The sequence below is a fragment of the Parus major genome, chromosome 12 (genome assembly GCF_001522545.3).
Source record: "Parus major isolate Abel chromosome 12, Parus_major1.1, whole genome shotgun sequence".
NCBI classification, from domain to species: domain Eukaryota; kingdom Metazoa; phylum Chordata; class Aves; order Passeriformes; family Paridae; genus Parus; species Parus major.
The window spans coordinates 315,396-339,513 of NC_031781.1; the positions used below are offsets into that span (position 1 = coordinate 315,396).

Below are 24,118 nucleotides of genomic sequence, written 5' to 3' on the forward strand. Positions count from 1 at the left end.
CGTTTTGTTTGTTTTGGGGGTTTTTATTTGGTTGGTTTTCTCATTGTGTTTATTGGGTTTTTTTAAGAAAAACTAGCACATAAAGGAAAGGGAAGTTTTCCAAGGTACAAGTTATTGTCCACACCACTTTTATGAAGGGAAACAGGATCTTTTTTTCTTGCTATCAGAGCAAGTGAGCAGGGCTGGGTTTTTCAGTTGCCTTAAGTAAAGCTGCAGTGATGCATTCCTTCAGCTCAGTCTGCAGCATGAAAAATCACATTGTCAGAGGTGCAGAACATAACTCAGCCACCTCAGTAACAGCCTTCTCCCAGAGATACTGAAGCAGCAAATCCTAAAGCAACTGCTTTACACAGAAATACCATAATTAATGGTGTTTTTATAACAATTAATGACTTGGTGCTGTGCAGCTGCCTTCTGCAGCTTGTAATCCTGTCCTACCAACAGGAAGCCTTCAATGTGGACTTTGATGCTCAACAGTTGAAGCTCTATGGGTAGAGAGCCATCGAAAGAATTAGTCATTGGTGTTAAGTTTGAAAATAAATGTAAAGAGCTTGCATCCCCATGGAGGAAGTGAAAAGACCATACAAAATTGTCATGTGAGGCCAAGCTAACAAACTGACCCCAAATATAAACTGCTGGGAGGTTAGGAAAGCTAAACAAAGCCCAAGTTAAATTTGTATGGTTTTAGAGGAGCTAAGCAGAGTGAGGATGGCAGGAATCTTCCCACAGCTCTATTTTCCAGCTACAGCTGAACATGGAGAAGGGGCTCTGCTCTAAAATGAGGAAACACCCCATGAGAACCAGGGTTTACAAGAAGCACCTCAGCCTTTCCATCAGAGAAAGGAGTTGGTAGTGGAAAGAAAAATTCACAACAAGAACAAAGTCACTTGCTCTCCAAACGCTGCAGTGCAAGGGGAGATCATAAATTAAGCAGATAAATAATTTAGTCTGCTACCTGCTCTGTTTGGGGATGTGGTATTTTGACACAGAATTTTCTAAACATTGAGGAATAAAAGAACAACTTGCTTTTCTGGGCAGTCTGTGCCAGCCCCTCCCCACCCTCATAGGGAAGAATTCCTGCCCAATATCCCATCCATCCCTGCCCTCTGGCAGTGGCAAGCCATTCCCTCTGTTCTGTCCCTCTAGCCCTTGTCTCAAGTCCCTCTCCAGTTCTCCTGGAGATCCTTTAGGGACTGGAAGAGGCTCTGAGGTCTCCCTTTTCCAGGTGAGCACCTCCAGCTCTCCCAACCTGTGTTCTTTACAAGAGGACTTCCAACTCAAAGAACAATTATCCCCCAGAAGGTCTGGAGCTGCAGAGCAGCAGGTCATGCATTTGAGCTTGCTTTATTCACACTTTCTCAAGTGCATGGGCACAGCACCAGTACCTCCACACTTTATATCAAACACAAAATTAGCCAAAAGAGAAGATAATTTATCAGCTTTGACAGCATCCCAAGCTTCCCAATCCCCGGGCACTGCTGTTGATTTTGGCTGTTTCCACATCCCAGACAATACTATTATTGAAGCTCAGAAGTCTGACTTCTTTCAAACAGACAGCTAATTAGAGACTTGAGTTTCTCCATCTCCCAGGAATCAAACACAGTGAGATCAAGCCACCCCACACTGACATTGCTTTTTAGAAATAAAAGCAACCTGCTTAATTTAAAGAAAGACATTGTTGATTCTGACAAAGAATTCAAGTAAAACTCACTCCCTGATTAGCTGGCAGAAAGTCACAAGTGGCACACTTGAGTCTTTCCTGTTACTTTCTCTGCCTTAAAGAAAAGATTCCAGTTGGGGAAGGTAATACTGTATAATGGACGTTGGTTATTAAGGCAGTTTCCCATCCTTCGGGAAGGAGCAGATCTGTAGCAGTCAGGAGGTCCCCACTAGCAGCAGTTCCTGCCTGAGTGGGACTTCTGCCCAGTTAACTCTCCACCAGCCCAAACAACCCAGCCCAGCCACCTCAGCCCAGCCCAGCCACCTCAGCCCAGCCCAGCCACCTCAGCCCAGCACAAGCAGCAAAGTGGAAAACCTGTGCTCAGTTGAGCAGGTGACATAGATTTCAGGTATTTTGTTGGCATTTCAGCTAAGAAGGAGCATAATGGCTTACAAATTGGCTATTGGTCTCTAAATGGCCTTTCTAGATCCTTTGGTAAGAGTTTTAAAGAAAAGCTTGAAAGGTTTGGTTCAAAGGGCTTTGAGTTCTAAGCTTGTTCCAGTCCATAATTGTCCCTGGCGGGAAAATGGAACCAGTAGCGATTACCAGTCAGTCTTCTGTGGACCAGAATCACCCCCAAAATCACAGAGCATATCACACCAGTTTCATGGCATTTATTATTACAACAGTAGGCTGCTGAACAGCCACTTTACACAATCTATTCCTGGATAGAATACTAGAGCATAAATCAACATAATGCACCAAGACCAACCAAGTTCCAGACCTGCACAAGCTCTGGTGACCTTTGCCAGGTACCTTTGTGAGGTTAGTTAAGTATGTTGGTGATGCCAGGGTTCAGTGCATTGTCAGGATGAGGGAAGTATATTACCAATTAAATTATGCTAGCTGGAAAAGGACGCTTCATCTCCTTTTGAGATGTTTAATGATTTCCTTCACTTGCAGCAAGATGACTCAAACATTCTAAGAGGGTCATGCCATGCCACACAAAAACCACCTCTGCTCTTCTCTCAAACCTGGGAAGCATCTATTTAAAGATGCTCACACAGAAAAAGTCACTTAAAACAATGGCAGTCACAGGAATCAAGCTCTGAGATTCAGGCCACGCACACCACTCCCTCAGCAGGTAGCTCAGACTGGCACCTGATTTACCAGCAGTTTTCCCTACTCCAGAATAAAATACTCAGATGAGGTCCTAACAGTGCCCAGTCCTCAGAGCCAAGTGAGGTCAAGGAAATAATAGGTTTTTCACGAGCAAGTGGAGGTGAAGATCATGGCCTGTATCAGCAAGTTGTGGTGATGTATCACATTACATAATAAGGAAAGCTCAGTCCTGGGAAGCACTTTCCTCAAGAAGTTACATAACTCTGCGATGTGTTTAAAAAAAAATTATCCATTCTTGCTTTCAGTGCAAGCAGGAGGGAGGACAGAGCACCCTCAGCCCCTGAGTAGGAGCTGCTCTGATCAGATGCATTTGAATGGAAATAAGATCGCTGGAGGAAGTTGTCAGATGGGTGAAAAAAAGGCGGGTGAGTTAAAAAAAAACCACCTCACTCCCAGCACATAAAAACACCCCGAGAGATGAGTCTGATATCTATTTTGGGGCACCAATAGCAGCACCCGGCTCTCAGTGATGAGTTCCAAGACAGGCACATTTCTACCACCCTAAAGCTGTCACTAAATTGAAGGACAGCAGAGAGGGTAGGAAAAAGCACGCAAACCACGATGTTTTCTCTGATTTACCAAGGATTGTTGGCTCCCTCTAAGGCGTGAAGTCCCCTGGAGATCCTGAGGTATCACTTACCCCTTAGACAGCCCCAAGCCCTGTCCAGGCTCCAGCACAGCCCACTGAGGGATGTGTGTTCACACACACCTCATCTCTGCAGCCTCAGCTCCCAGTTCTCCCACACTGGTCCAAGGAGGGACACAGGGACACTCCACAGACAGCACCGCTTGCACTGATTCTCTGCTCCTGGCAGCCTGAGGCTGCAGCCATCACCCGCATTAATGCTGCACAGGACTGCACTGCTGCAACGCTTTTACACAACCAAAGCCCCATTTAATCACAGTGCTCTGAAGAGATTTCAGCGAATCTCCTTTTTAGGATCAAAAGCAACCTGTGCTGCTCAACACAGAATCCAGATGCCAGTCTGTAATATATGTTGGTATAATTCACGTTTTATTGTACACATATAAGTATAAAAGTATGTTTTATCTATAAAACACAAACAACTTGAGACTGCAAAAGCAGTTGCAGGAAACCCAGGAATTTGTAATTAACACAGCAATTAAGATAACACCGAGAAGAGATGGGTCCACCCAAGCAAGACGAACCTACTAACGACCCAGCGATTAATACCTGATACTGATCTAGTCGAAATCCTCAGGACCATACATCTCAATGTCCAATTCCTGAAAAACTACTCCAACTCTCTTCCCTTCTCGGAAAACTCATCAACAGACCAGCAGCAGAAATATGAATATATAAGAACACAAGAAAAAGAAAGAAACTGAAGCTGCACAGCCTCAGGCCGAAGAACCTGTATAAAACTCAGCACTCCGAAAGCCAGTTTGTGAACCTGGGGGAGCCAGTGCCACATGGGCTGGTTCAGAGCTCACCCAGCCCCGACCCCGGGCTCGATGCTGACTTGGATTGTGGCTGTTCCAAAATTCGATTTTACAAAATTTTCAATAAAATCCTTATTGATAAAATTTGGCTGACTTCATTTATAACACAGTCCAACCGTTCTCTTGTTTGAGCACGAAAGCCCAGTAAATTTGTAAGGGACAACACTGGCAACTGGGGAAAGCAGGAGCAGAAATTAATTTTCCTGCCTCCCTCCTTCAGTTCCTGTGACCTGCACATCAGGCTCTAACTAAATATTAAACCAGCACTAAGGTGAGCTCCATCCACAGCAGGACATGGTCACAGGAGCCTGGCAAGCTGCATGCCACTAGAAATAAATATGAGCAGGAGGAACTCTTGACCTTTGATTCAAGAGGTCTCTGCTACCTTACGTGAAGTCGTTTTTATCACCCTTTTAGAATTCTTTTGCAATGCAAGCCAGGAGCAACTACTGAATTCTATTCACAGTCTCAGGTCACTGCCTTCAAAGTTTTCCTCCCAAGCCATTTGGAGAAAAGGTTACAGGTAAGTCCTTTCACTACTGATTCTCCTCCCTTCCATGCCTGGCACTTTCATCTCCAAGCACTTGACTGGCACAAACACAGCCCACCAGGCAGGAGGAGTGTTCCATGTCAGCACTAACTCCGTACTAGAACTGCTGTCACAACCTCAGCAAACCTGAAATAATGTCAGCTTTCTCCTTTCCTGAAAGACAAAGTAATTCTCTCAACCCTTGACAACCTCAAGTACTCAAGAAATGGTGGACTCAAAAGCTTAAAATAGAAGCAAGCCTGATAGCTGAATATAGACTTTTACCTTATTCAAATCCAGCTGGTTCATTTGCATTAAATCCCAGCCCTTCCCTTGTACATAAGGGCCTCACACTTTGGGTCTCAATTAGGGAGACCAACACCAGGAAAGGCTGTGCTAAATGAAGAAGAAAATCCTCCAGGAAGGAACATGGGAAGGGTCAGACATCCCCACTTTACCTTCCTGTAAAAGGTAAACTTTTAGAAACTGCTCACCTCTATGGCACTACACACCCAAATTATGTGCATGAATTTAGATACAAGGTGATAGAGGCTATTTTGCCTTTAAAAAGATCAGGACAATGTTTAATTTTAGCAGTGAATTTTACCAAGAGTTACACTGATGGTTTGAGAATTCCCACCCACAGTCCTGCCTAGGTGAAGCAGAAAGCCAGGCAGAATGAACAGTCTAAAGCAGATGTTCTTTGGAGTGCACACAGCTTATCCAGCTTGATGCCAAGATCAAATGCTTCTGCCACGGGGCTACACGGAAAGATGGAATGCAAGGAAAAGTCAAAATACACCTATTCTCCACAAAACAACTATTAATCATAACTCCCAGTAGCAAATAAAACCCCCGGGGGATATTCCTACAACTGTGAATTCCTTCTTTGCTGTCACTACAAGGACTTTCCACAGAAACAGCCCAATCTGCTCACAAAGGACACCACTCCACAAGCTGGAGAAAGGCAGTCTAAAACACAGGGCACACACACTGGGTCATCGTGCCACTGGATCCTGGCACTGGAGTCAAGAATTTAAAATAATGATCTATCAGGGTGCTTTGAGTCTGAATAACAATGCCTAAATTTCCAGAGGAACACCTGCCTGCCTGACAAGGAAGCCATTAAGGGAACAAAGGACCATCAAGCAGAATGTTTCTGAACCAGCTCCTGCTCTGAATTCCATGATGAAAGGAGAGTGAAATGGCTGTGGCAAGGTGAGCAGCAAGGTCGAAGAAGAAGGATGGCTCAGCGCTCTGCAATCCCCCAAGGTCACCCCAAACCCAGCACAATGTCCCAGCTGCATTGCAGGAGAGGAGTCCCCATCTGCAGCCTGCCCTGGGCACAGGACTCGGGGCAGCTCACATCCCCTGCACTGCCAGAGACCCTCCTCTCCAATTCCCTGCAGTGAGCACACAAGATCCAACAGGGCACCAGGGAGAGCATCCCCAGGGCAGACCTAGCAAACAACCACGGCAGCAGGGCTGGCTGCACCCAAAGGCTCAGGGCTGTGTCTGTCCTACCAAGAAACCATGCTAAAATAATATTGTTATCTACCACGATCCACAAGTGGGTTTGCTTTCTTTTTGTTTGTCAAAAACCAAAAACCCACCTTGATTCTAGTGAAATATAACTTTCTAAATTCAGAAAACCATACTAAGAGATCAATGCTGCAGATTAATGGGACCTGAACTACAAGACAATAATTTCTCTGGAATGACTCACATGCATCCCTGACATTTCACTGTATTCCCAGGACCATTAACAGCCCACAGAAGACAGACAAACAAGATTTTATATTACCCATGTATGAGCAGAGAACCATTACATTCACAGAAAAACAGTGAAAAACAAAGTGTTGCTGCAGTGAACCTCTAAAATTGAGGTAACCTTGACCAGTCAAGCAAAGAGAGGTCATGCTCACCTCACATTGAAGTATTTACTCCTATTAAAGTGTTCCATTTCTTACCTGTACCCAGCCTCAACAAAGTTCTGAGGTCTGCTCACCCAGCTCTGCCGAGCCCCAGCGTTCCCCTTGGGCACTGAGGTCCCACCTGGCCGTGGTAGGGACTCCATTAGCCCCTCCTGGGACACTCACCTGCAGGCAGTCAGGCTGATGGTCCCCATTTACACCTCCTTAATGAAGGTACCACTCCACAGTTGGGTCTTATTAACTCAGTGATGATCAACAGCTGCTCTGCTAATTGAAATGCAGCCCTAACCTCAGAGATGTTTCTTTGGTTACAAAAGAGCTTTGTGGCCTCAGCCCCCTGCTTGTCCCAGGTCATCAGGCGTGTTTCCTTCTGCAGAGGGCCGACGTTTTCCCAACTCTTCCCTTTATTGCTGACAGTCCTGTACAAGCTTTTCTTGTTGTCCTCATCCCGGGCCAACTTTAACTCTACCAGGGCTTCAGATTCCCCAGTCCCAGGGAATCAAACTCCCCTGAGTTCAGTCTCCCTGTACTCCCCCCATAGCTCTATGCTCCATGCCCAAAAGGAGCAATTAAAAGCTGCCAAGTCGCCTGCAGTCATTGAGAGTCAGGAAAAATCCAGCAAAGATGGAAAACCCTGACAAACATCAACTCCCAGCTGCATCCCAAACCCTGAAGAAGGCCAGGAGATTGCCTCCCCTGCTGCTTTCTTTGCCTCGTTACAGAATGAATTCACACTTAGTAAATCTGAATTACTGTGGTGCAGTTTTACATGCATGTCTTTGTCCCCACTTTCATTTGCCAGGGAAGTCTGTCTAGAAGTCTTATTAACATGCAAATAATGCATATTATATTTCAATCAGTTGCTATAGAGAGCTACTCAGTAGCAGCATTTTTCTTATCTAGCACAGCAGTAAGACTCGGTCTACGCAGACACCACGCAGCAGAATAATTACTTCCCTGCCAATATTTTGAAACGGCACCACTTGAAAAGAAAGTTTCCCTCTGCACATTAAGACAAAACTTAGCTCATGAGGAATCTTCAGCTGCGTTCACAGCAACCTTCCCAACGCCTGAGGAGATGCAGAAGGAGTGGAGATGTTGCCATGAGAAACAGGTTCCATGCTCCAGATGTGGTTTTGTAGCTGAGAGCAAGAGCCAGCAGAGGGAGCACGGCCCGAGCCCAGGATGCGGCCTCCAGGGATAGGGGTAGGAATGGGGAGGGATGGAGACCCCCCAGGATCACAGCTCCACCCCCGACAGGACACACCAGGAGAAAAACCCGCGAGTCAGGGTTTCAGGTTCTGCTGGGAAAACCACTCTTTGCCCTGCAGCGTTCCACCCTCTTCAAATATTTTGGCCACTTTGCAGTAGACTCAGCTTTGAAGCCAGGCTGGGAGAGCTGGGGGTGCTCACCTGCAGAGGAGAAGCTCCAGGGACACCTCAGAGCCCCCTCCAGGGCCTGAAGGGGCTCCAGGAGAGCTGGGGAGGGACTGGGGACAAGGGATGGAGGGACAGGACACAGGGAATGGCTCCCACTGCCAGAGGGCAGGGATGGATGGGATATGGGGCAGGAATTGTTCCCTGGCAGGGTGGGCAGGCCCTGGCACAGGTACCCAGAGCAGCTGTGGCTGCCCCTGGATCCCTGGAAGTGTCCAAGGCCAGGTTGGACAAGGCTTGGAGCAGCCTGGGATAGTGAGAGGTGGCAGGGGTGGCATGGGATGATTTATGGCCCCTTCCAACCCAAACCAGTCTGGGATTCATTCTCTGATTTTAACATTATTAGTTTTTTCCTGCCATAAACCACACACACATTGATTAAACTCAAGTTGTTTATGGCCACGAAGGCACCCAGGATTCTAAGAGGCTTGTTTGTCTCAAGTGTGCTGTTTAACACAACCATTTCTCACCCCAGTGTCTGAGCAGCCCATTAAGAGAAGATCATTAACGCTGACTTGCCCAGCTGTAAAAGAGCCATCAGTCCCCCTGCTCACTGTGCCAGGGGCAGAGAACAGGTCAGCAGGAGGGACTGAGGAAACACCTCCTGCTCCTGTTTCTGTCCTCAACCACAGGGCAATGACCTGCAATAATTCCTATCCGCATTTCTGGTCAGCAAAACCAGCATCTCTCCCACGGTAGCACAGAAGCTGCAATAGCTGAGGAATCCAGTATTTTAGGAAATGCTATGAAGGATCTGGAGAGAAATTCCTAGCAATGAACATGGGGGAAAAGCAGCCCAGGGACAGGTACCCAGTAGCCAGTAGGATGCACCATCACATCCATCTCTTCAAACCACGCTGTCCTGCTGCGCCACGGCCTGCTCACACTGTCTCCATTTCCAATTAAACAATTCTGCTTAGAAAAACAGTGCAATTAGACAGGGATACAAGCAGAAAGGAGTTATGACAACCTCATTCACAGGCTTGCTGAGCTAAGATGAAAGGCAGGAGCACTGGCAGGTACAGCCTAGAAGTATCTGCAGGCTGCAAAACACACACAAAAAAAGTGCAATTACCATAATAGAGAGGGTCTGAGTAGGAATGATGGGATCGAATTAGAATAATGCAAGTGTGGGTTGCACATCAGGAATTACTTCTGACCTGCAAAATCCACTTACCTAAGCAGCTTCCCACACACCTCCTTGTTGCCTGGCATGGGATGACCTCCCTCCACCTGCACGCAGGAGCCTGGGGCAGAGCACAGCTCCAAAGAACAAACACTAAACACACCTGGTACAGGCTGCCCAGACTGGGGACGGTAATCCCAGCTGAGCCCCCAAACTGGGGCAGCTCTCCCCAAACTGGGGATGGTAACCCCAGTGGAGGCATGAATTCCAGGGAAATTCAGAGCACTGTGATGCCCTGTGGGCCTGCACCACATCAGGGCCACCAAAGAAAGCATTGTCAAACAGGGGCTGTCCTCCTGCCATTAAGAAAGCCCTGGGGGAAGCCACAGCCTCTGCACCCACTCTGCACAAACTCTGTGTCTGAAGGCCCCACTCTGGCCATGGGACTCAGCTCAGCACCACTGACCAGCACATGAACGGCCAACTACTTCTGCTTGGTCTAAAAAATAAAATTAAGCTTTTTGAGATGCTACTTGCAAGGAGGATTTAAGAACTTACTGTTTCAGTGTTAATAATCTAGCCCCCATCAGTATGCAGTAGGAAAACACCTTGAAATGCCTGGCGCTTTTTCTTTCAGAACTTCTGTAATCTGCCCTCAAATCAGCTCTTCCTAAAGACACTTCTTTGGGTGTGCTGTATTTTGCTCCAGGTTTTCAAAAAAACTGCAACTTATTTTTTTGCCAGGACACACCTTTCCTAAGGACTGAAGGAGACTTGTCTTCCTAAGCAAATAACCTTGAAGCAACCAAGGAGACTGCGTGATTCAGAAACGTGTATGTCTGTTCTTCACCTCCTCCCAAAAGTTTGTCACTTGGAGTGGACAAAGCATCACTCACCTAACAGGAAGCTCAGGTCTTCAGAAGCAATACTGACTTTTAGGGTTGACCCCAAAAACATTGCCTGATGTCCCAGCCCAAACCTGCCAAGCTCTGAGAAGCCAAGGACAGAGACACTGCGGTGAGAGCCCCCTTCCACAGGGGCCATCCTGCTCCTGTGCCTGCTGTGGTTTCTGATAAAAGCCAGCAAAGACTGGCACTGCAGACCAGGAGAGGCCTTCCTTTGTCCTTCTTGGATGGGGACAGGCAGCAGTGTCATTCTGTGAACTCCACACATGTGTGCACAGAGCAGTAGATACAGGCTAGCTTGGAGTGAGGGCCTGGGGAAAGAGGGAAGGGGATGTTCAGACCCACACCTGGCTCTCAGTAATCACAACAGCTCTCAGTGACTCACCAGGCCCCAGCATCCATGCACATTGCAAGATCTTTTCCAAAAGTGCATCTCTGGAAGCGCTTTTCAGATTCCTCAATGGTGAATTTGTAAGGAAAGCCATCAGAGCACCAACAAGCACAAAAATGTACTTTGTTCTTAAAGTTCAGAACACAGGTCCGAAGTTGGGAAGCTCAAAAGCTGCATTCTCTGTCAGCACAATAAAAGGCTTCATCAGAGGAGGATTCCAGACCCAGCAAGTCCTGGAAATTCTTTAGGACTGCTCTGCTCTAAATGGGACATATTTATTTCAAGTTTTGAAAATACTTTTAAAGCTGTTGTGCTACAGGATGGGTTACTTTTCTGCTACACTGGTTTTCCTCTCCCAAAACAGCATGTGTTTCTGCTGCTCTCTTTCTGGACCATGTTCTCCCTTCCCCCTCTGACTTGCCAGGAACTTTATCGATACCAGCACACTGCTGTCATCATTGTGCTCCTGGCACCCTTGTTCCCTGTCTTGGTTTATTGATTATACAGCACACATCAGTTTTCAAATTAATTTGTCTTTACATGTTATCATTTAGCTTAACATTTAGCAGATATTAAGTACAAGAATTTGCCAATATTTCAGAGATCCAAAATAATTTAGCTGAGTTTAGTTAGCAAGTTCACATCTTCTTACACATCCTCACACTATTGATTTCCTGCAGCCTGCAAGCACCACAAATGCCTGTTCTAAGGGATGCTCACCCCTGTGCTACTGTCTAAATCACACTAATGACCCCAAAATGAGGGCCTCAAAAGCAAAAGCACTCCCTCCAGTCTGAAACACTCATACTCAGGGCTCAGCAGTCACACTATTCCTGTTATGGACTGAAAATGAAGTGAACGGGGTTTTTTAAAGTTATTTGAAGGTGCAAGTTTCTGCCCAAAGCTGAAATTACACCATCCCCACCTGCTACAGGGCTGACAGGACCCTGTAGGAATAACCTGCTCATCCTGGACACAACCTGTGCTTTCCATATGAATGCATTCCTCATGAGCTGAGCCAGATAAACATGCAGAGGGGCATCCTTTGGTAAGAACAGCACTGGAACTGCAGACTTCCAGCCACAAATCACACTTCCCCACGCAGCTGCTGGAGAAACAGGACCCAACAGCAGCGCTTCATCTCCATCCCTGCTGCCACGGAGGCAGAGAAAGCAGGAGCTTGCCCAAGTACAAGCCTACTTTAGCAGATGCTGGGTACCTCCACTTCAGCACAGCAAACACAAACAAGCTGCTGCTCAAGTGTGGTGCAGGCAGGGAAATAGGATTTACGTCATTTGAACAGTCTGTCTTAGTAAAGGACATCTCTGAAGGGAGAAAAATCCAAGCCCTGCTGGTCTCTACACTAATGCAATGTCTGGTCTGCTGCTGAGGCTGTGTGCAGGGCAGCTCCCAGCGCCAGCAGCGACAGGCCAAGTCACAAGCTCGGTTTATGTAGGGCACAACACAGCCTTCACATGTGACTGTCACCAGAGCAACAACTTCAGCTACTCCACTGCTCCCAGCACACCTCGCCCAGCCCTACAGCGTCTCCCAGACACTGGGGGTGTCTTACAGCTCCAACCCGGGGATGTCGTGCCTCAGAGAATAAAACCAGCCCTAGCTCCATGTAAAATAAATCAGCCAGGCCAGGTGCAGAATTCAGACCAAGCTGCAAAAAACAGCCCCTTCAAACTGTTCTGTCTTAGCAGACAACTCTGCTCTCCCTCTTCTTCAGCCTCTCACCACACACTTTCGCTGTGGAAAAGCAGCAGTTTTTAACCTGATTAGGGTAAGTACAAACATCCCTCCCGAAGCTGCAAGGGGACAGTGTTGACTTCTCAGACACACAAAACTCTCCTTGTAGAAATGTGAGAAAATGCAATACATTTGGATGTACACCCAAACAAAAACAAAAAAAAAAAGCACATTATCAAATTACACCGGGGAGCTGAGCTCTAGAGGCTCTTGCTACTTCTAAAATGTTCAGTGAAAAGGAGCCGCTCAAAATTAAGTCTTATGCAACTCAGAGTTAAGCGCCTTAATGAGTTAAACACCTACTATTATCTTCCTTGTGCTGATTCATTGCATCCAACAAAGCCTCGTAATCAACTATTCTCAATTCCACCAGTGCATTTTAATGTTGATTTGGTCTCAGCAAATCACTGTAAAATTAATGAGACCACCCCAAAACCTTTTCTGGTCTGTCCTTGTAGGTTAAGGAGCGCACCTGCAGCTGCTCACCCAGCCCTCTGCTCCTCCCTCCATTCTTCCCTCAGCAACTGGCACAGAAGAAACTTTTTTCTACTCTGGAATTCTCTGAAAGTGAATAAACTTAATTATTATAATATATTTATGTATTTATTTTATATATTTATTTATTATTGGACTGAGTGTCTTTCTTCCAGAATTCTTTAAGGTCTCATTAACAGTTCCCCTCCTCACAAGCTGCAGAATTTCTACAACCACACCAGCTTTTCCAAATTATTCAAGCAGTATATTCCTTCCTGTAACAATTCTTTCCATTGTAACAACTAAAAACTTTTAGGACTTGTGGGGATTTTGTTGTTTGGTCATCAGGTTATTTTACTATCTTTTATTAAGTATAAGACCTAACCATAACCGTATTATCTCATATATTTTTTCCATACTTCCTTATATACAAGTTAACCACACTTGGCAATATGGAACCCCTGTCACAGCCTCCTCACACAGGTGGAGCTGCTGCAGGACAGGAATCTAAGCAGTTTAGAAAAATTTTTCAAGTCAAGGTACAAGACAACTTCTAAAATCCCTGGTGTATTTGACTAAGAGAAGCCCAGCTTCCTTTAGAAAGTATTCCATTCCTTTTAGCTCTGAAGTACAGAAGTGTCAGGAAGAGCAGGGGTCACTGCCCATTTCAACATCACTGGCACCTGACGCTGAACTTCAGCAAACAAGGGATCCTCGTGCCCCACCCAAACATCCCCAAGGTGAATGGGACAATTAGGTCTGAGGAAAATGAGGCTGAGTTTCTGAAAGCAGAGCTACAGAGCCCTGGAACCTGCAGGCTGGGCTGTCAGGAAGCTGAGGCAACCATGGGACTGCAAAAAGACTTAAACTAGGGTATTACTCTCTATTTTCTAAGCTGGATACTTCCTCCATCTTTTGTATCCAGACAGAGAATAAACTGATGCCATGAGTGGCTCCTGTCCCTGCTCCTGGACAGCACCAGCCCCTGCCACTGCCCCTGTGCCTGGCCCCCGGGTGTAAACCCCCCCATCCAGCCAGGCAGGGCCACCTGCAGGACACCCGAGGGAGGACAATTTTGGGGGAGGGGACAACAACAGGACTGCTTGGATGAAGGTGGCCCTGAAGCTGGGGCTCCCCAGGCAGGCACGTGGGCCAAGGGCCCGGCCAGATGCACAGGGCTGGCTCCCAGCTCCCCCACTAAGCCCCCAGGCTATGCCTCAAAGCAATACAACTCTGCCATAAATATCCCAGATTAATTCTGATCCCAGCATCAAATCCACTTAAGAGACTTAAAAGCCTCTGAGTCCCCAGAGCTGCCTGCCCAAGGAGGGCTCTGCAAATGAGTCCTGGGCTGCAGAGGAGAAATATTATCAAACAAGGCAAGCCATTTGTACAATTTTGGTAATGTCGTTTGCAAGAGACAAATGGGACAAGATAGCTGAGTTGACATCTTGTACTACAAGCACAGCCACAAAAAACCTCGGGTACTGGACATGGATACTCAGGATAGGATTAATGTAAATATTCCATGTTTTCTGGAAACAGCTCTTTCTCCTTAAGAGATTGATTGATTGATAAATGACAGCATGCTCTCCAGTTTATTAAAGGAGCTATTTAGTTTCAGAGAGACATCTCTGTTTATAAAAAAGCCTAAAGTGATTACCCCAGCATCACAGAAGAAAAAAAAGCCTTGTTGACACTGACAGCAAGAAGGGCGCTGGGGAAGCAGAGCCACTTCCCTTCCCAGTCTGCTCCCCTGGCCAGGGGCAAGGCTTGAGAACAGGAGCGGGCAAAGGGGACGCTGAGTGAGCAGCGACCCTTCTGAAGCCTCCACAGCAGCACTCCGAGAAAACGCTGCTTCGGACCAGGACCCCCGACTCCGAGCACAGCAGCAGCAGCAGCACTTGCACCCTGCCGGCGGCAGCTCCCGGCACCCGGGGCAGCTGCCGGGATATCCCAGCCCGTCCCTGCTCTCCGGAGGGAGAGGCAGCCGAGCCCAGCGGGGCTGCCAGAGCCGCTGCTCCCGAGCGAGCCAGCGGTGCTTGGATGTGCTCGGGATGCATCGCAGGCATCCCTCCCGGGAGCAGGGCCGGGGCTCTCCATCCCTCCCTCCCTCCCTCCGGTGATGCCGTATCCCGCATCCCGGAGGCTGGCTGCGGCCGGGAGCCGCCGCGTCTGTATTTATAAACCTAAGGAATTCCAGCGCAGCGGATCACAAACAGCCCATTGTGCTGTGTCAAGCAGCGAAGTGGGCTCCTAATCGCATGCATGCTTTTCCCACTCCGCTCCGGGAAAAGCCAAGCCTTAAATACTTTTCCAGAAGTAAAATCATGCCGGGGAAGCGCAGCCCAAGATAGTTCTTGCTATTCCCGAATCCCTGCTGCTTCGGAACCGCGCAACTAAGCGGATTTCCCAGCGCTGGGGAAACGCAGACGATTAATTACGGCTTAGAGAGGCTGGAATAGATGAGGCGGCCGGGACCGAAGGCGGCCCGAACGGGGCGAGCTGGCGCTGGCCCGGGCCAGCCCGGCAAGTGGCGAGCGGCCAATGTTTACTGACCCTTGGCCGGGTCACTTTCGATAGCGGCCGGAGCCAAGGGCCCCTCCTCGGGAGCGCCGCGGGGCATCTGAATAGCCTCGGTCCCCACGGCGCTCGGACCGGCAGCGAACACGCTACAGGGAGAAGGGCAGGGCTCGGCACGCTGCTCCCGGCGCCCCACTACCGCGGCTCTGCCCGGGGCATCCCCCGAGCGCCAGGGCGGCCGTGGCTGCAGGGACAGCCGTGGGCACGGCGGGCTGGGCAGCCGGGGAGCCCCGGCTCGAAACCCCCCCGGGACCCAGGCCAGGGAGCTAGTGAGACACGGGCACCCGAACGGGCTGGGGGACAGAGGCTGGGGCCACCCATCCGCACCCCATGGCTGTCCCCCGAGCAGCCCGGGACACACCCCGCAGGGAGTCCCGCTGCTTCCAGCTTCGGGCAGCCGAAGGCAGGAGAGGAAAGGGAAGGGAAACCCCGCTAGGGGAACCCCTTCCGCAAAAAGGGGGCAAAGAAAGGTGGACAGCGCTTACTTCTCGTGCCTGGCGTTTTCCTGGATGGCGCTCAGCACCCCCGGGGGCGCAGGAGGGATACCCTGCTGGAGCCGGCATGTGGCCAGGTGCCGGTGATGCTCGTCCTGAAGGCAGGCATTTTCGTGGTACAACTTGGCCACTTGCTGCTCCAGCTCGTCTATCCTCCGCTTCTGCTTCTCCAGCAGCTCCTGCTGCGTCTCGATAATCTTGTTCAGCTCCTTCAGGTACTCGGCCGCCTTGCTGGGGTTCTCGCCGGGGCTCTCCATGGCCGCCCCGCACCTCCGCGGCGCGGGGGGCACAGGCGCCGGCCAGCGCGCTCCGCTGGCAACTTAAGCGAGAGGGGAGGAATAAATACCCCGGCGGAAAGCGGCGCCCCGCGGCCCCGCCAGTCTCCTCCTAGAGCCGCGGCTGCCCGGGCGGGCGGTGGCCCCGCGCCGCCATTGCTGCCGCTCGGCCCCCGCCGCCGAGCGAGGGCAGGGCCGGGGGAGCCGGAGCCGCCACCGGAGCTGCCCGGCGCTGTCCCCGTGTCCGTCCCGCCCTGCCCGCGCCGCAGCCGGGCTCGGCCGTCGCCTGGCAGCGCCCAGCGCCCCCGCGGCGCTCGGAGCCGGGCAGGGGCACGGGCCGTCCCTGCGCCGGGTCCGCCGCTCCCCGCCTCCCCCGCCGTGGCCGCCGCCGCCGGGATGCGCTTAAGTAAAGGCGGCCGCTCCTCCGGGAGGCCGGCGTGGGCTCGGCGAGCGCCCCATCCCCGCGCCCCATCCTTCATCCCATCCCCGCGCCCCATCCTTCATCCCATCCCCGCGCCCCATCCTTCATCCCATCCCCGTATCCCATCCCCGTGCCCCATCCCTGCGCGGCCCCGGCCCCGTTCCCCGCGGCGGGGAGAGCCCCGGGAGAGGTGCGGGAGCGCTCTCGGGAGCGGGGCCCCGGGGCGGCGCGGGGAGCAGCGCGCTGTGCGCGGAGGCAGGCGGGGACCCGGCCTGCGGGACCAGAGCTGTCCCTGCCACATCTGGGGAGCGGGGCTCCCGAAGCGGGGGTGGCAGCGGGGGTGGCCCCCCGAGCCGGGCGCCCCAGCAGCACGCGCCAAGTCAGGCAGCAGAGCCCTCCGCCTCTCCCGTCAGCATCCCTGGCGTTAAAACCTCTGTTGCTGAAATGCTGCTTCCCGCTAAGGCTGCATCAAGCCAAGAAAAGTTGCTGAGGTTTTGGGTCCTGTATCATCCCAAGTGTATGTTGGGAATGCTTCTGAGAACCGGGAGTAGAAAAGGGAAACGGGGAGACACTGCAGGAAGAAGATAGGAAGGTGAAGACGTGTTTTTCTCCTCACTTCCTCTGTATGTCTCCTTAACTTTTTTTTTTTTTTTCCTAATTTTTCTACCTCGTCTCTCCACCCTTCCACTTTTCAAGTTTACAATTGATAAAATTTTCTTAGAGGGATTGTTCTTCTGTCACTGACGCCCCGACCCTTCGTGGTGGAGTGGGCTCTTTCTCACCTTTGCCAGGATGCCCCTTGGCTTCAGGAGCGCGGGGCGAGGGGCCCCCGCTCCTGGGGAGGCTGCGGGCTCCGCATTGTCCCCATCTGTGCTGGGCAGGTTTGGGAACGGAGCTCCCAAAGCACAGGCTGGCTGTCCCAGCTTCTCCCTCTCTGCCTCTCACAGTCACCAGGGAGAAAAGGGGCGTGAGGGGAGGATTCAGCCACAGCCAGACCAGTCTGGCATTTACCAGGGTCATTCTGGCTTTAGGCAGAAATAAGTTATTGGGAAACTGTTACTTTTGCTCTGACACTAGTGCAGCGAAGGGCTGTTGTGACTGTCGAGGTGTCTGAGGCATGAAAGACTAATTTCCAGTCCTAGTGGGGATCCTGACTTCACAGACACATCTTTAGCTGCTCTCTGAAGAGACCAAGCCTCCTTCCCAGGAACTTGGTTAGTATTTTTCATTAGAATTATTGAAAATATTATTTTTCTGAATACTAATCATTCAGAATGTATTTGCTAAAGTGCAGTTTGCTCTGCTCTGTGTAGAAAGAAATGCTTATCACAATACCTCTCTGAGGAAACCCTCACAGTAGCACACAGCCAGAGTATTTGTCAGGTGTTAAATCAATAAATAAAGTGAACTTGCTTCTTATATGCAAAATAAAATGCAAAGTAAGAGACTCAAAACTCATTGAAGTATGTGCAAACAATAAAAGCTTATTAAGCATTTCACAGCAAGGACAGTGTAAGTGGAGCAGCACAGCTCCTACAGCAAGGATCTATTTGAAGCACCCCTTTTTAGGCAGAAGTACCCGAGTTCATGGGACCTATGAGCACTGCTGAGGGAGGCAGGAGCCGTGTTAAGGGTGAGAGTTTCCTGCTTTCTTTTCCCGATTCAGGGAAAAGCCTCCATCCCCGAATGGAAAGCTGTGTCTCACTCAGCTCCGAGCCGCAGTGGCTGAGCTGAGCAGGGAGTGATGGCTCCTGGAGACACTGGCTGCTCCAAGTTCTCTGCCTGATTTTGGGGGGTTTTTCTCTGAGGATCCCAGTATCGAGATCACCAACCTGACCTGCCCGCCTGTTTTGTGCTTTCCCACAGAGGGCACGGAGCAAATCAAACCTGCTGGCAACCCTTTCCACAGGAAACCATGAATTAGCCTGAAAAATACATTAAACCCTCAGACGTGCCCTTGGCTTGGCACCTGGAGCCTGCACCGTGTTCCTGGTGTGTTCTGGATGTTGCTGCTGCTCAGCACTGAAAGAGGAAGGACTCTATGTCTCAGGGATCTCTGCCCCTCCAAAAGCCTGTGTGCTCCACCAGGCACTGTGGATTAACAAGGAGGGGTAAACTTAGAAGATAAGCACATTCATAGAATCAATAATATATTCAATCTCTATCTGTGAAGACACAGATTGTAAAAGCAGGCCCAGCTTGTTCAGATTTGCTCAGTTAGAAAATTAAGTGACATCAAGCCTAACCTTTTAAAATATGAAAATTATCAAAAAATAGCATTTTTATTACTTGCTAACATCCTACCTCAGACTATCCCTTTCCATAAGCTACGCAACACATGGTTAATTCTTGCCTGGGAAAGTGCCAGGGAAGATTTAAATATGAAAGGGGATGTTGCTCATTCAGTAAGTAGGATTCTCTTACTCATTTATTATTGGCAAGAGATAAATCACAGAGAGGTTGGGGCTGGAAGGGACCTCTGGAGGTCATCCAGTCCAACTTCCCTGCTAAAATAGCCCATTACCCTTTGGAAAAACCTTAAAGTGTCTTGAGTTTTGGTGTTTTCTGGCAAATCAATACCCTACAGAGGACCCTTTTTGAATGTTCAGTCTGGTCCAGACTTAGTCACATCCATGGTGCTCACAGGCTCATGTGCTGTTTGATACTCACCAGAGATCAGGCACAATCCTGGTCCTTGAGCCTGCCAGAGCTCGAGGAGGGTTTGGACAAGACTCTCAGGGATGCACAGGGTGGGATTATTGGGATGTCTGTGCAGGGCCAGGGGTTGGCCTGGATGATCCCTGGGGGTCCCTTCCTGTTCTGTGTTTGTCTGTCCTGTTCTGAGAGCCTGGCTCTTGCACTTGCCTTGCTTGGGTGGTCTGTCAGAGTTTAAATTTATAGTTTTGTGTAGAGGCTGAGCATGACATGACACTGTTTCAGAAATGTTTTGGTGTGGCTGATAAGGCCGTGGGTAAGCAAACAGCTGAAATACTTCTTTTCAAAGGAAGATAAGAGCAGGAAAAAGCCTGTGATACATATTTTTCTATGTAAAATTAATTAGGTCAGTGTAATATAAAAAAACAAGGATCCAGAAGTCATGCAGTGATTTGTGCTCAATCTTAACTCTGCCCTCCATCTCTTGCTTTTAAAATTCTCTCTTAAAATTCTCTCTCTTTCTTGGTTGCATTTCTCTCTTATTTTCCCCCAAGTCCCCTTAAATCTCTGCCTCACTTCTTGGTTCTGCTGCTGTGTTTAGATACCAAGGAATTTTATCCTGCAATTCAAGTTTATCCTGTTGTTAGAATTTATATGTAGGTCACAGAACTCACAAATGGTTTGAGTTGGAGGGACCTCAAAGCCCATCCAGTGCCACTCCTGCCATGGCAGGGACACCCTCCACTGTCCCAGGCTGCTCCAAACCCTGTCCAGCCTGGCCTTGGGCACTGCCAGGGATCCAGGGGCAGCCCCAGCTGCTCTGGGCACCTGTGCCAGGGCCTGCCCACCCTCCCAGCCAGGAGTTCATTCTAAATCTCATGTCAATGTCTCCTCTTTCAGTTTTAGTTCTGAGCCCCTTCCACACCCTGTAGTTAAAGTATGTGTCCCCTCCTTGTGTCCTAAGGCAGGACAAATGTTCTGCTCTCATTCTGTGTGCTCACCACACACCCAGCGGTGCCTGCTCCTCTTCTGGATGAGCTGGATAATACCAGAAAAACCAACATTCTGGGGGGCCCATTTGCTGGACTCTTTGGAGATTCCTGGAGGAAAGAAGGAAAAAGGAATCCCACTGCTGAGCAGGAGCATGGCCCCCACAAGCCAGTAATGCCTGCGAGGTGAGCCCTGAGGCTGAACTATTAAATAAAAAAAAGGAGAAAGCACAGCCATAAAGACCTGAAATCTTTTAGGAACTGTGATGTTTCTGGTTTTTTCCCTGTCCTGGTTAAACATAATCCACTTTTAAGACCTGACATCTTATTCCTCTTAACAGTTTGATTTCTACTTAAAGGCATGAAACTTCCTCATGCCTTTTCCTACCACAAATCTTTTTTGTGATAAGCTCTTGTAAAATATGATCATATTAGACTTTTTCCTTAGTTAAATGGAATGTATTTAGGCTTGAACTATGTACCTTAGACCCCTCCTCTAAAAAGGGAGAATACCTGACCCACTCTCAGGACCCTCCTGGCTTTCTCCACCCCACAGTGCCTGTCTGGCTTGGATGATGCTTAGAGAATAAGGCTGTTCTTACCCCGACCAGCTCCCAAAGTATTTGAAATAACCCAAACTAAGCATGGTAAAATTACAGGCCATATTTTAAGGCATCTCCACGAGGCAGTAGAAAGTTCAGTTTTATTTTTCTGAGTGGACTGATCATTACTGTTTGTAGGAATTGCCTTTTGATTTATGAAAGAAGTGATAAATTGGCTCCTCCAGGTTCTGTAGCTGAATCTGGAGGCTTGCCTGCAAAGTGTGGTCCAGACTTAATCCATCTAAGTACGCAACTTTAACCAAGCCTTCATTCTAATGAGCCTTTCATAAAAGATTTCCTTTGTGCTTTTGTTGGTTTCTGTGATTTCTGCTTCTGTATCTTGTTTTGGTAAGTGGTATCAGGGAATGTTAGCAGGCAAAAACTAAATGTGTCCTCTTGTGCAGAGTCCTTGGGGAAGGACTGTGTCCTTGTATCCTGGAAAATAAAAAGCACTGTTAATGTAAGGTATCAAGCAACTCAAACATGCAAGTGATAATTTAACAGGGATAAATAATAATGATATCACTATATCCCTAATATAAAAGGGACAAATTAGCAAGGAATACTTTGCTTCTTTGGGGAAAGAGGAAAATTCAGTGCTAGGTTTTAAAGGAATGGGTGAGCTGGTCACAGAGCTGATTCCCAGCTGTCATTGGGGAGTGGGAAGTGGCAGGGTGGCAGTGACACCAAGGGCAGGGCTCACATGGTGCTGGGGACCTGGCTGATACTCTGGGCTCTGGGGCTCTCCAGAGAGAAATCAAACAAGAACAGAACAATTTTTGCTGTGAAAGTGGGAAGTAATTTTATAAAAAGGACTAAATTGAACATATAACTCTAATTTAGCGATAAATATAATTAAATTTGAAGCATTAATTAAAGAAGTTATTTTATAAATGGCGTAGAAATTTTTTTCTTGGTGATTAAGCTGAGGTTGAAGCCAAACTAGAGTTGGAATCAAGGACAGCTTTTATTAACAGATCATATTTTAAGTCGTGGAATAAACTGTGACTGAAGGAGAAGAATTCGTGCTGTGGTACCAAGTGCTCTGGGGCAAGAGCAGAAAAATGCCAGAAGAAAACACTTCCCATCTCATAAAGATGAAAAGCACGGGGACAAAAAACACAGCCTTAGCATCAGGGTAGGAACCTGAATACTGAAAGAGGGAAGGAAAAAAATAAACCCCTCCCAAAATTACAGCTTCAGAAATTCCCTGAAAGCAAGGAGAAATAGCAATGCTAAAATAGCTGATTCTATGTCTCGTCACCACTCCTTGTGGTTTCATGACTTCAGTGCAGTTCTGTGAGCTTATAAAGCAATAAAACATCAAATATCAGCATTTCAGTAGAAAATAAAAACCCAAACCAAAGTTTTCATCAAGTCATTTCTGAACAAAAACGAAATAAGCAAACTTGCTCATGGAATACTGTCAGAGGTTTGTGTGTGTGTGTTTTATTGGGTTTTGTTTTAAAACATCACTTAAATGATTAATTACCTAGGCTGCCAGAGTCAAATTCGTCCACTATTTTCCATTTTAAGATGTTTTATTCTATTTTGATTCCATGCATTTCCATTCTAATATTTTTCTGTGCTTTAATTGGTCAGTCAGCTTTTCCATGCTTGCCATATCCATGCTTAGACAGAATTATCTTGGCAAGTTTCAGCACACACTGCTTTTCAGAATAAGATTATGAGGAAACATGAAAATCAGATCATGTTCTGTTCTTTTTTAAACATCCATGGGAACAGAAATTAGAGAAAGGTCAGACTAAGCAACTGTGATAAAGTACAAAGTCTTCAGAAATATGGATTTATTTACATAGAATCATAGAATATTTCGGAGAATATCCTGAGCTGGGAGGGATCCACAAAGATCATCCAGTCTTGGCTCTGCACAGACTCCCCAGCAATCCTACCCTGTGCCTCCCTGAGGGCGTTGTCCAAATTCTCTTGCCATAGGCACTTTAATTTGGACACCTCCACTGGTGAAAACCATGGATTTTTATCATTAATTTTTCTGTTCTCTTTTCACATCTGTAACTGGCATGTTGCTTCCAAGAAGCATGCCAGGAGCAGAAAGTCACTTGGATGGCACAGAAATATTTTTTACATGAGGAAAATAATTCTGCCTTCCAAGAGGAGTTTAAATAATAAAAAAAGGGTGAGACATCCTGAAAAATCAACACCTAATCATAATTCCAATATGAATTCTGTCCCATCTGAATCAAATGGATAAAACCACAGTTTGGAAGCAGGGCACACCATACTGTGTATGTTTTCGTCATCAACAAAACTTGAAGGAAAAATATCCTATTTTACCCATTTCACATGAATTGCAGCAGCCTATAAATCCTGCAGACTTGGATTCCCCACCTTTCCTTCACCCAGACCACCTTTTATTGGATAAATTCCTGTGGTTTTAACGGTGATGTGAAGCATTTCACCTGCTTTTGCCAATTGTGCAACACCCCCAGGACAGCTGTACTATCTTCTGACAAGATCAGCACACAGAAATACAACATTTTAGTATATCATAGCTGGTAGAAAAGGGTAATGTTAATTCAGGCAGTCATTAAATAGAACAGGGCGTCAGCAAATAAAGTTGTGCTATGATTAAAGGGGTATATTTTTGATCCTGTGGTCATTAAGGTATATCTGTACCAGTGCAATTAGAGGAGTCAGGTTTGCTGTGACTCACTGTATTTCATCAGACTTCAGTTGTTCAGATTTCCACCATATCCTTTTTTCTTGAGAGAAACCGGTGATATATCACTATATATATAAATATACATGTGTGAAGAGAAGGAGAAATAACATTTCATTTGTACAAAAGGAGGAAAAATCACCCCCCAGCTTTATTGCTGACAACAGCTGAGGGAAATTTAAGTTCTTTCATTTTATTTGCAGCAAGACTTAAAAATAGATTTGCAAATTCAGACTGGAAACTCTTCTATCCTTTTCCAAAAAAGAAAAGCACATCACAAAATTGACAAATCAATTCCAATTGCTTCTTGCCAAAGAAACAGCACTAAACCTCAAGGTGTCTTAGGTAAAGATTCCAAATCAGGAAATGAAAAGCTGAACAAGAAAATGCTGAGGTCAGGCAGGCTCAACCTTTCCTTATCCCTTCTTTTATCCCTTCTCTTTCATGCTGCTGGGAAGCACACAGAGGGGGTGAGAGGTACTGCTGCTGGGCTGGATCATTAGGAACAGTCTGTATTTAAAATTTCAGCCTGGGAGTGCCT

The 24,118-nt window shown here is 47.8% G+C and overlaps 1 protein-coding gene across 4 annotated transcripts in view; it reads right to left on the reverse strand.

Annotated features, from left to right (window-relative positions):
• IQSEC1 (IQ motif and Sec7 domain ArfGEF 1) overlaps positions 1-16,312 on the reverse strand; it is a 277,486-nt gene extending 261,174 nt beyond the window's left edge. For 3 of the 4 annotated variants that reach the window (XM_033517567.1, XM_033517566.1, XM_033517564.1), the window contains exon 1: positions 15,926-16,312. In XM_033517567.1, the coding sequence (XP_033373458.1) occupies positions 15,926-16,191 (266 nt within the window). In that variant the 5' untranslated portion in view covers positions 16,192-16,312. The remainder of the gene's footprint in view (positions 1-15,925) is intronic. The other variant, XM_033517565.1, reaches the window with a different exon arrangement.
• Positions 16,313-24,118: the final 7,806 nt, after the last annotated feature.